The 12888-nt window shown below is 39.2% G+C and overlaps 1 protein-coding gene across 1 annotated transcript; it reads right to left on the bottom strand.

The window, feature by feature from the left end:
• Nucleotides 1-541: 541 nt before the first annotated feature.
• Nucleotides 542-12757, bottom strand: LOC144658556 (trifunctional purine biosynthetic protein adenosine-3-like). The gene is made up of 12 exons (XM_078518992.1): nt 12164-12757; nt 10420-10488; nt 10092-10217; nt 9649-9814; nt 7608-7801; nt 6714-6925; nt 6160-6370; nt 5398-5599; nt 4595-4954; nt 3007-3596; nt 2058-2315; nt 542-1078 (listed from the first exon to the last, which is right to left on the bottom strand). Exons 1-12 carry the CDS (start codon nt 12698-12700, stop codon nt 893-895), a joined length of 3111 nt encoding a protein of 1036 aa, XP_078375118.1. The 5' UTR covers nt 12701-12757; the 3' UTR covers nt 542-892.
• Nucleotides 12758-12888: the final 131 nt, after the last annotated feature.

Raw genomic sequence — 12888 nt, 5'->3', positions numbered from 1 at the left:
GCGGATAATGTAGTATTGTGGAGAAAATTTAAAAATAAAAACATGCTCTCCATTTCTGGTCTGAGTTAGATTACATGTAAGATGGGGTAGCACATTTCAGCTATTTTTGGTTTCCTAGAACCCAGCAAAGCCCCCCAATCCAAACTTTTCCAAGTACCCCCACCCCGAAATGTCGCACTTGCCTAACTTTGACTTTGTGCGTGTGACCGTAATAGGGTGTGGCTACTCCAGTCATCCTTTATTATTTTTAAAAGGTGCTTTCATTTGCCAATTCAGGGAAGCTGGGGATATTCTTACTTGCTTACTTGAAAATATTACATTACTAAGGTCCCGTTGTTGTTAGTCGTTTTTGACATCTTTTGTACAACCTACTGACTCAAGGTGTTTTGAGGGCAGCAGCCATGCCCCAGTCTTAATGGGGTGAGAAAAGGCCCACCCTCTTTTAAGCCCCCACCATCCCTCCCCTCTTTCGAGTATCCCTGGATCAGACACTTGCTGTGGTATTACACTTATTGTAAAACAAAATCCAAGATACAGCCTGTTTAGTAACGATATATTTTTAATATCAGTTTTCTAACAAAAGTAACAGTTTATAACTGCAAGCAGTGTTCAGCATTGCTATTTAACTTTTACTTTGTATATCTTCCATGTACAAACTGACCTGCGATCAGGCGCGTTGTTTTTTTGGCGGCGGGAGAAAAGTCACTGCAAAAAAAAGAAAAAAGAACACCTGATCGCAGGTTATGTAGAACCAGACTAGCGATGTTGCAAAGCTTATAGCGCCTCAAGCTTTTAATTAAGTTATATCAGATCTTCTGATCAAATGTAGTCCATGTACATGGCTACCACACCCACACAATCCTGTAGTCATCTTTAAAGCAGTGTATCATTGCTACCACATCCACTGTACTTTGTTGTCGTCATTCAGTTTTATTCGGCCGCTTGCCAGTAGTTCCATGGCTCGTGGATAAGCTCTGTGTTCGGCGCATTTCACTCGTTCTTGAAGTGTTTCTACTGTGTCTCCGTTCAGCACAGGAACTGCTTCCTGGGTCACTATTGCTCCAGCATCAACCTCTTCCTGTTGAACGAACAGAACCTACTGATCAAAACCTAAATTCTCATGACAATATTCATACATTGTAACAAGATTGGTGATGAGAATATTTAAAATTCATCAAGAAAAGAAAATTGTCAGATCTAACAGTAAACTAAAGGCCGGGACACAATAACATTGCACACAATATTTTTTACTCAATGTGGCTGAGCGCTGCAATATTTTTGACCGCACAAACGAGTTGTGATGCTAGAAGTTGGGCAACCAAAATGATAATGGTAACCAACACTGTAAGTGGAAGTGTGTTTGCTCTTGGAAAAGAAATGTTTAAAAAGAAAACAAGCTCATGTTGTTTGGTTTTTAGAGTTGGACACAATGCAATTTACCACTGCATACGATGTAGCGCCAGTGTCAGGCCTTAAGGAGAGAAGGCAGTGAAAAAAAAGTTTCAGCTTCAATATTTCCTGTCGTTGCTAATTTGTGACTGACACTCTTTTTATTTTATAAGAATCTAGTTTATAATATCGAGGCTGAAATTTGCGAATTTTTAAGAATAAACCCGAGGCTGAGATTTTGAAAAGAATATAGCTTTTAGTTGAAACAAAATCAGGTACTGTATTATCGTTTCCGTCACTTTATCTCTGTGAGGAATGCTATGTTTAAAGCCAAAACGGCCAGGCTGCAACGAAAAGTAATCGTTCATGTGCACAATGTAACACGAGACAATTCTGGACACCAAACACTTGTAATTGATTACCCAATACTTCCTAAAACGGAAATGTGAAACGGTATTTTCTAAGAATGTTCATAAGAATATTTTAGCCTAAAATCGGCAGAAAAATAAGAATATTCAGCCTGGGTCGGAAAGACTGTATTCTTATAAAAAAAAAGAGTGTAGAGCTGTTTTCATATAGCGACTATTATTGACAATATTCCTACATTACTTTCCCCAGACTAGCACTCAAAAGCCTGGTCTTCTGTCCTGATTTACACATAAACTTACCTCAACAAAATGGACAGTGCAGCCTGATATACAAACACCAGCCTCTAGCACAAGTTTGTGGGCATGCATACCCTTAAAGGATGGCAGCAAAGAAGGGTGGATATTCAGCAGTCGGCCACGCCACTTGCGAACAAACTCAGCTGTTACAATTCTCATAAATCCTGCCAGACAAACCAACTCCACTCCAGCCTCTTCCAATGCCGCATGCACAGCCATATCAAAATCTAAACGGCTCTTGAATTCCTTGTGCTTAATTACCTGAAAGAAAGTGAAAAAACAAAATCATTTATCATTTAAATAGTTTATTTGGAGATTGGTGTGCCACCTATGAGCTGGAATGCAACAACCAGGGCTGCAAATAATTTTTTTCACTTGAAAGGACATATGTCCTACTAAGACACCATCTTGGTCAGACAAAACAAAATTGTGGTCGGACATCACCAAAAACAAAAGGTTGAATTTTATTCATTGTTGCCGTAAAATGATTTACGATCAAAAAATTGTCATGTCCGACCACACTTGGGATTTCGTCGGACATGAGCAAATTTTAGTCGGCCAATGTCCGATGACCGAGTGTTATTTGCAGCCCTGAACAACCCCCACAAATTTTCGAGAGAGATAAAAAAAAACATTTCAGCCAAGAAGTCTCAACATATCTCTATCACAGATCTTCATCAAATTCGCTTAGTACAGGTTAAAAGTACGATAAATATTGACCTGAAAAAGGGCCGATTTTTTTGCATCTGTTTAATCCGACCGAGAGATATTGGAGGATGTGGCAAAATGAAAACTTAGGTACGAAACAGGCTGAGCAAACAAGTACATTAAGAAAAAACAAACAAACTTATTACCCAATCTCATGAAAAGCTAGCACATTTACATGTTTTGTTATACTACAGATGGCACAACAAAAAACTGCGGCATCCCTCAAAGATAGTCAGACACTTACTTTAGTTGGTATACCAGCCATCTCAGCCCTTGTCAAGCCTTGAACTCCAGGTACATTAGAAATGACCAGTACAATCTTAGCACTGCTGTCCTGCCTTAAGCTATGATCAATCAGTGCCTGTAAGTTTGTTCCTGAGCCCGATATAAGAACACCCACTTTCATTTCTTGACCTTTGTGTTGTTCTGTTTGTCCATTGCTTAGTTTTGGCCTTTTAACAGGTCCGTTGACTGCTCTGGTTGTGCTATCCTGTTGTTTGATGTCTGCTTTTGCTGCAGATTTGCAAAGTATTTCCTCAAGATTTCTAACAACCACTCTAATGTCATTTTCCGTGGATTCAGTGACTTTTCCTATAACCCATGCCTGCTCTTCAGTTGCTTTGAAATGCTCCATAACTGAGGCCGCTATGTCTTTTGCTACAATAAGTACTGCACCGATACCACAGTTAAATGTCCTAGCCATCTCCTGTGTGGGAACATTTCCCTGGCCAAATATCCAACCAAACACTGGAGGCATAGCCCACGAGCTGGCATCTAGCGACACACCCACACCAGTGGGGAGGACACGTGGAATGTTCTCAGTCAGACCTCCCCCTGAAAAGAAATACAAAACAATCATGCCGTGATGCCACAGCAATAAATAGTTTGGACAGCAGGATTTGATCAGTTGCTGGGAACAACCTCTCCAAAAAGTAATATTCTCATGTTCTCAAATATTTAATTGGCTGAGATTTGAACATTGATAGTTTTTTCATCAATGGCCTTCCAATTGCTTGAGGATGAATCAAAAAAGAACTTAGTTTTGGGCGAGGAAGACAGTGCACTTACCGGTAGTTGTCACCATAAAGTTGACACCTCACCAGGGAAGTTGGAAAGGTAAACTTATGTTTGAATAGGGTAAAAAAGGGTATTTTCGTGACCCATGATCGGCCCCTTCTTTATCTCCCGTGAAATGTGAAATGGCTATTTTTTCAGCGTGAAACCTGATTTCCATAGTAGCTGTGAACTGTGATTTTCCAAAACATTCTCTTTTATTTTCCGGGAAGCGTGAAATGCTAATATTGTATTTTTTTTCGTGAATTGTGAAAGGGTTGTTTTATTTTCTGTGAAACATGATCTATACCCCCCTCCCCCTTTACCACCATCTTTGAAGCATTAGCTCTCCATCTGCAAAGGATGCAAAGATAGTGAGTGTGTTTTTGTTGAGGAGTGAGTGGAAAACCAACAGAAAGTCATCTCATTTTTTTATTCTACTTTGTATAATATTAATTACAGATTTTGTTCCTACAGATTTGTTCCAATTAATACTACCGGTATATTATTTTGTTAATATCCGTTTTTTGTAAATTTTTAGAGTTTTTAACTTTTTAACATCATTTTATTAATATTTTTGTAAAGCTCCATGGACAATTAGTGGATTTCGGCACTATATAAATACTTTCATTATTTATAATTTTATTTAATTGTAGTACATTGTGTATAAATTAATGCTTTTATTATTATTATCATTAGGAACAAAATCTGTAATTAAAATATTACGTAATTGTCAATGGTTGAGTGAGTTTCACTAACAATTTGAACAGAAAACAAACCTGTTATATGTGCAAAGGCCTTAACCTTTCCATTGCGCATCAGTGGAAGGACAGTACTGCAATAAATCCTGGTCGGTGTAAGAAGAGCTTCACCCAGTTTAGTAACAGACTGTAACCCAGGTTCAGTTGTGCTAAATGGACTGGGTGAACTGTAACTTAATCCAGAGTTGTCCATGATTTTCCTCACCAAACTAAAACCATTACTATGAATGCCAGAAGAAGCTAAACCAATGATAACATCATCTGCACTTATACTCTGTGTTTGGGGAAGAACTTTGTTTCGCTCAACAGCACCAACAGCAAATCCAGCAATGTCGTATTCACCAGATGAGTACATCCCTGGCATTTCTGCTGTCTCACCTAAGATAAAAGCACCACAACATTAAAATGGGAGGAGGAAATCTTCCAAAAAAAGTACTGCAAAATTTTGAAAATAGGCCTACCAAAAATAAGCTTCTCCCCTCCCAATCTCAGGTGCCAAAAACCTTTTTTTTTTTTAAAAAAAAAAATGACCTTCCCAAATACATGTAGGCCCATGGGCTTACATAAATTGGCTGGTACCCATTTGTACACCTAGGTGGAGAGAGGTGCATCCTTGGAGACCCAGGGACAGTAAATCATAGCGATGAAGTTTTCAAGAAGAAGCCCCTTGGAAACAAGTCTCTCCAGACCTTTCCTATCGCTCTGCAAATGCTTGCCCTGGCTCCTGATTGAGCAGAAAAAATCCTTTGCATTATTCTGCCCAGTCAGCGAACAGTTGCTTCAGAGTCACTTTCATATGAACATTATTTTAAAATATTAACCTCCTAAAAGAGCACATCCAGCTTGTGAACAGCCCTGTGCTATGCCACGAATCACCAGCTTGGCGACACCCACATCCAGCCTTCCAGTAGCAAAGTAGTCCAGGAAGTATAACGGCTCGGCGCCATGAGCAAGAATGTCATTCACACACATCGCAACAAGATCAATACCCACTGAACTATGCATTCCAACATCCTGCGCAATCTGCAATCAACACAACACACACATACTCTGATGAATTTTTATTTCACATGGAGTAAATTTCACGCAAATGTGATGCATGTGGTTAAAATTTGGTGGGAGTTTGTTTTGGTGGATTAGTCGCAGCGACTTGTTGCAGGGACTTGCTTCGAGGACCAGTCCCCTAGTGTGTACTCGCTTTTTGCATCAAAATTCTAGTCGCAGGGACCACATTTTTGGTCCCTGCAACTAGTCCCATAAATTAAGCTGGTTTGATTTCTGGGACTAGTTGCAGGGACCAATAGTCCCACAAATCGGCCAATTTTCTAGTGTGTACACACTAAGGGATAAGTCCCTGCGACTAGTTCCCTAAAAAAGTCCCCTAGTGTGTGCCTAGCTTAAGAAACTTTTGGCACGCTTTTGGGCTCCTTGACGCTATAATGTATCGTTTTGCATGCATGATAAGAACACTTTATTAGGTTTTTTAATACACACCGACATGTATAGGTGTATGTTGTCACCCTTGAATGAAAACCATGCGCTAATTCTTTCGCAGTGTTACTTTAAAATTAATGCCAGCTTACCTTGAGTTTTGTTCCCACTCCATCTGTACCACTGACAAGCAAAGGATCTGTGAATCCAGCAGCCTTGAGATCAAAGAAGCCTCCAAACCCACCAAGGTCTGCGGTACAACCCTTGCGAGCAGTGGACGCAGCCAATGGCTTGATGGCATTAACCAGTAAGTTACCGGCATCTATATCCACTCCAGCATCAGAATACGTCAAGCTTTTAGGTCTGTTCGAGAGAATGACATTGCAATGTTCAAGTCACTTACAGAACTGACCATAACAACCAATTAAATAAGCCTGCCAGACACTGAGGCCGTGTTCATAGTCTAACGATTAAGCAACCTGCAGCCTAACAAAACAAAGGAATCAAAGTTGCATGGGGACTGCATCATTTGCTAGTAACCAATGAGATGTTGAAGTAAATACAAAATATGCCCTAAATGGATTAATAAGACGAGAAAAGCGCAAGACGAGAATAGCGCAAGCTTTGACATTTTTTTTCATGCGCAGCCACAAAATCTACTGGTGCCAGATGACTGGATGGGACTTTTTTCAATCCCTGAACATACCTGCAAGCTCTGGATGCAATGTCATTTCTGTACTGAATTCCGTCAAAGCTAATCTTCTGAATACTTTCATAAGCTGTTTTCTGAGCATCATTAACTTCTTGTGCCAGTCCAACAACTGCCATCACCCTGCCACCTGATGTTACCACTGTCGTTTCTTCACCATTCTTTATTGCAGCTGTCCCAGCATGAAACACCTCCACATTATCTACATCCTTTGTAAATTGTAAGTAAGAAGTGAGGCTAAACTACAATACCATACATTATGAGCAATTATTTACTTTTAATAACATCACATCTGACACAAAAGAATGTACAAACAAATTTCAAGCTAATAATTAGATTTAAAAAATACAGTAGAACCCCGGTAACTCGAACACTGAAGAAAAACAAAAAAGTTCAAGTAAGCGGGGTTTCTAGTTATTGGGGTGGATTGAATATTTAGTTTGCCAAGTTAATACATCTCAGTATAGAGTACAGTGCAAATTAAACTTATCTTGTCAGAAACTCTAACACAATCCTAAATTCTTATGATAAGAGTGGAAAATGGCTGTCAAATATGTGATCTGTTCCTTGCTCTAACCAATGGGCATCCGTGGCAAGTTGCAAGAATTCAAATTAACAGGGTAAATTTGACCCAAGTTTTGACCAAGGGAAACAAAATTCAGTTCAAGTTAGCGGAGCTTTTTGAGTTATCCGAGTTCGTGTTAACCAAGTAAAAATGACTGATAAGTGGGTTCAAATCAAAGGGAAATGGAAGTTAGCTCAAGTTAGTGGGGTGTTGAAGTTCTTCGAGTTCGAGTTACTGGGGTTCTCCTATATAATGGTATGTAGGTAGTTTTCCAAGCCTGATTAACCAACGCTAACCATGTTTGAAACTTTAAAACCAAAACACACCTCCAAGTCTTTCAATCCCTGAATGACACACCCTTTCTTCACGGCACCTGGATACCCACCGCTTGCCGCAACCACACCCACAGCAAACCGATCAGTATGCCACAAGGGTAGAGACAGGCTGAGCTCACCATTGACACACTCCATTAGCGTTGCGTAGAGATCACTCTTTAGGAGCGGCATAATTACTTGTGTCTCTAAACAAGAAGCCATTGTACTATTAATTTATATAACAGCTAGTGATTAACTGACTAGTTTGAATAGACTTACACATTAGAGACAAATTAGAATGACATAGCAATTCTATTTGAAATTTAAATGGCTTGCAGATTGTATGTCTAAACATGCTACATGTAGTAATGTAAGCTGGCTATCTAAAGGTAACCACTTCACATCACTTCATCATTAGATTAACGAAATTCTCCAGAAAGAGTTGTTTGCATCAGAGACAATGTCAAGAACTTGCGAGGGATGAATAAAATGGTCATCCCAAAAGTCAACACCACTACATTAATTTTGGACTAAAATCTGCAAGGTACACTGCTGTTAAGGCTCGGCAGATTAGCATACTTTTGCTAGGCATGAGGTCAACCTGAGGTTAAATTAATGTTATTATATTATTAGTTATCATCTAATCAGTGAAAGACTAAGTATTAACACTGACTGCTTATAGCCTACATCTGTACTCTAATCAGTAAAACAGCATCCTTGCAGATTGTACATCTAATCAAGCTAGTAATGTAAAAGCATTCATGCAGATTGTACATCTAATCATGGCTATCTTAAGGTAACCAGTTCACTTCACTTCATCATTAGATTAACAAAGTTCTCCAGAAAGAGTTATCATGTCTGATCAGTGAAGCGCTAGGACTAACTATTAATGGACTGCATCAGTTATTTTCAACTAAATTATGCAGTTCAAAACCACGAAGCATTCTTGCAGATTGTACATCTAATCATGCTAGTAATGTAAGCTGGCTATCTTAAAGAAGCCAGTTAACATGACTCCATCATTAGATAAACAAAATTCTCCAGGAAGAGTTATCATGTCTAACTAGTGAAGGACCAAATGTTAACACTGACTGCCTATAGTCTACACCTGTACTTTTATCAGTGACGCATTATCCTTGCAGATTGTACATCTAGTCAAGCTAGTAATGTAACCTGGCTATCTTAAGGTAACCAGTTCACATCACTTCATCATTAGATTAACAAAATTCTCCAGAAAGAGTTTTCATGTCTGATCAGTGAAGCACTAGGACTAACTATGACTGCACCAGTTATTCTCAACTAAATTATGCAGTTCAAAACCACGAAGGAAGGCTGGTGGGGGAGGTGGGGGGGGGGGGGAGGGGTGTGCAGGACAGCTTGAGGTACATGAGAGTACTTTTGTGATCAGGGGAATTTCACAATAGCATGTGATAACAAGTACTTTTACAAATGTAATTTTACTGATTACTGGAATAAAACCATACCAGGTCCAGAAAGAGTTGTCATGTCTGATCAGAGAAGGTCTAACTACATGTATTAACACTGACTACTTCGTGCCCAGTAGCATTCATGCAGATTGTACATCTAATCATGGCTATCTTAAGGTAACCAGTTCACATCACTTCATCGTTAGATTAACAAAATTCTTCAGAAAGAGTTATCATGTCTGATCAGTGAAGGACTATTATTAACACTGACTGGTCGTAACCTACATCTTCACAATGACTTGCAATTAGTTTTACTAGTTTAAGGACAAAAAATTGTGCGCGAAATCAAATAAACTTGGAAACTCCTCTTACAGAAATTTTTCCCCACAATTCTGGAAAACTTTCACATTAGTATATTGTGGGGACTTAACATAAAATGAGGCAAAGGGCACAAAAATAGGCACAAGTTGAGGACCTATGTTCCACTTAGGAATGAAGAGGATTATTTAAATTATTAGATGCACAGCTTATTTGGAACTGAGTATAAACATCATAAGTTCTGTGCTTAATAAAGCACTGTAGTTTTAGCTGGTAAATCAAAATAAACTCATCAACTTTAGTCTTGCCTGGATCACCAAACCGACAGTTGAACTCCAGGACCCTGGGTCCATTGGTCGTTAACATCATCCCTGCAAACAGAACTCCTACAAACTGACAACCCTCTTCCCTCAAGCCATCTACTGCTTTTTGGAGAACATCTCTGGAAATTTCCTCTTTGAGCTTCTGAGGGACCTAATTCAGGGTCAAAAGGAAAAAAAATAAATAGAACTTTCCTCTGATACACCAGAAAATTAAGTAAGATTCACTTTACCTTGAAACAAGTTAAAACATAATTATATATTTTACTTGCCCAACAAGCTTAAGAAATTTCCAGCTTGCAAGAGAACTCATCACAAATTAAATGTTGCTGGGTGTCAGTATGACCATCAATGAATTTTCCATAATTAATGTGTGCTAATGCTGTAACTGACTACAGTTAGTCACTATAATGTTGAAACACAACCGTTACCTGGGGGCAAGGTGCATATGCACCCATTCCTCCTGTGTTTGGACCCTGATCATTGTCTAACAAACGCTTGTGATCTTGGGCAGGAGGCATAACTGCAACTGTCTTACCATCAGTGAAACAAAGCACCTGAAAACACACAACAAATAAAACCCTTATATAATAATTCAGTCATCTTTGGTAATGTACCAAACGAGGGATTAATTCTAAATGTAAAACTACTGAGCCATAACCTGCTGTCTAAAACTATTTATGTAAATGATATTTATCACATCTTGAAAGATATTGCAAACGATGTTAATCACCAAAGGGAAATCAAACTAATACTTACAGAAACTTCTTCTCCTTCTATTTTTTCCTCCACTACTATTGTTGCTCCTGCCTCACCAAAAATCTTGTCCTAAGAAACAGATATTTTTATTCACTGGTACAACTTAACAACTTAAACATGTACGCAAAAAAGCAGAGATTAATAACAACATTGTGTTTAGATTAATGTAAACCCCCTGCCTTTGCATTTACTACAGGCTGTTACATAATGTAACTGTTACAGGTTAAATTTAAATTCAGGTTAATTTTTTCAACCTAGGTTACTTTTTTCAATCTAGATAAAATTTAGGGTTATAATTAGTGTAAAAGATTGGATTGGATTCATGCCCGGGGGCCCAAGGAATAGTTCAAATCCGAAGTGCAGTTTAGTAGAAGGAAGGAAAAAAAAGAATTTGATATATGATACTTCTTGGGGAGATAATAGCAGATGGTAGGGGAGGGTAAGTAAGGATGGTGAAGGGGGAGGGGGTCAGAGACAGCGAGGTAGGGGAGGTGTTTTCATTTTTATTTTCTACTAATTAACCTTTTATAAAAAATAGACTAGGTTAAGGTGATTCCACGGTATTGCATTGCGCATCCTTTCTGCGCATAAGTTTTCGCATCATTTAGCGCGCGCACACAGAACACTACGAGATTCCCTTCAGGCTAAGCTCGGTAGGGGAAATAAATGGTCGTTTTCTCTTGAACGAGCATGGTGACCCCCATTTTTTAATGCATTAATTTAAATGTCAAACTGTTGTCTACAATATATCGCGATTTAAAAAAAAAAGTTTAAAATTCTACATTGAGATATTTTAATTTTAATGCCGTAAAAAACACGTTTTTAGGTAGTGCCGTTAACGTGCGCACGGAGCAAAATCTTAAATTTCTTTCATTATCTTAATTCCTGTACAATAAGAATAGTTTTTAATATAAGATAAAAGTCCTTTTTGTTGAACTAGACTAGTTCTTTAATGCAAAATGTTTTTTTTTTCTGGAAACAATAGCAATCCCCATTTGGATTACTAGCTAAGGGTTCCTAACATATATCTCGCGGGTCGTATATTTACTAAAATGCCCATCCATTTTACACAAAAACTAGCGCGGTGACCCCCATTTTTTATTTCATTTGTTTAATGCTCATAACATAATTGTAACCTGGACCAAGTTTCAGAAAATTTTTAATTCTCCTTCTATTTCAGTGGAATCACCTTAAAACAATTAAACCTAGTGTTAAAAAAATAAAAAATAACCTACTTTGAAAAATGATCTAAAGGTGATTTTGCCTGTAACAATATTAAAAATCAAGAAATTGTATTTAGCAGTCTGTATGGTCGTATACAGTGTTGGTGAAAACCATCACATGTGCACAACCCCTGTGTAATCTCGTTCCCAGAGCCTGCGTTCCTGTTGACCAGCGGTCGGGAAACTCAACTGCTCTTGATGAATCCAAAACTGGAACCAGGAAATCCTGGTATCGGTTTGATTGGGCATGTGCACTGGAGATTGTGGTGAAACGAACAAGTTTTTCAACAGCCAATCAGATTTATACCCCTTTGTGGCGGGCTTTCAGAATAGCCCAGAGGTCTCGATAGAAGGATCCCGGCCTCTGGGGATGAGATTGAACCCCTGTGCCACATAACAAGTGGCCAACCACTAATGTTGTCCACTTTCGGTACTTGGCAGTCAATGACCACTATGATACATGCATGTAATTAACTAATTACCCCCACCCCTCCCTCATGCTACCCCTGAGTATGGTTCACCTCTAACATATCTTTGACAGCTTTGATGGCCTCTTCTTTGCAGTCGGCCACAACAACTCCCTTGCCGGCCGCCAAACCACTTGCTTTAACCACCAATGCTTCATAATCAGATGATTCAATATGTTTACACGCTTCCTCTGCGTCTGTGAAAGCCTTCCAGCGTGCCGTGGGAATATTGTGTCGCTGCATAAACTCTTTGGCAAATTGTTTGCTGGACTCGATCCGGGCGGCACTGCGACTTGGTCCAAAACACGGAATATTTTTCTCTCTGAGACAGTCTCCCAAGCCATTTGCAAGCGGCGCTTCGGGTCCAATTATAACAAAATCTACCTTGTTGTCTACACAGTATTTGACAACGCTTTCGTTCTTGTTGTGGTTGAGTATCGAAGAAGGAACATTCTGTGTTTTCTGAAGACAAGCAGTTCCCGCGTTACCTGGTGCAACGAGTATTTTTCCAACATGATTCGACTGAGCGAGCTTCCACGCAATAGCATGTTCTCTTCCTCCTCCGCCGATGATTAAAACTTTGTCTCCCATGGCGGGTTGGTGTCAGTTTTTCCCAATAAAAATAATTTTTGACTCAAAATGGCGCGCTCTTGCAGACCACGTGGTTGAACACTATCAGGGTACATTATAATTATCATATATGAAGTACCTACTCAGCCCGCGATGTGTGCCGCTGTGCATGTATTGCTCCCGAGTCCGTTGTCAAGGAAACAGTACTG

The sequence above is a fragment of the Oculina patagonica genome, chromosome 6, assembly GCF_052425735.1.
Source record: "Oculina patagonica isolate OP01 chromosome 6, crgOcupat, whole genome shotgun sequence".
In the NCBI taxonomy this organism is placed as follows: Eukaryota; Metazoa; Cnidaria; class Anthozoa; order Scleractinia; family Oculinidae; genus Oculina; species Oculina patagonica.
This window is presented reverse-complemented; position numbering and strand designations above follow the sequence as displayed.

Bases quoted from the DNA above. Each gene is read 5' to 3' on its own strand.
- LOC144658556 (XM_078518992.1), bottom strand. From the start codon at position 12,700: ATGGGAGACAAAGTTTTAATCATCGGCGGAGGAGGAAGAGAACATGCT. The intron at 9,815-10,091 runs GTAACGGTTGTG...ACCCTGAATTAG, and splicing joins CATATGCACCTTGCCCCCAG to GTCCCTCAGAAGCTCAAAGA. The intron at 6,371-6,713 runs GTATGTTCAGGG...TCTCTCGAACAG, and splicing joins ATTGCATCCAGAGCTTGCAG to ACCTAAAAGCTTGACGTATT.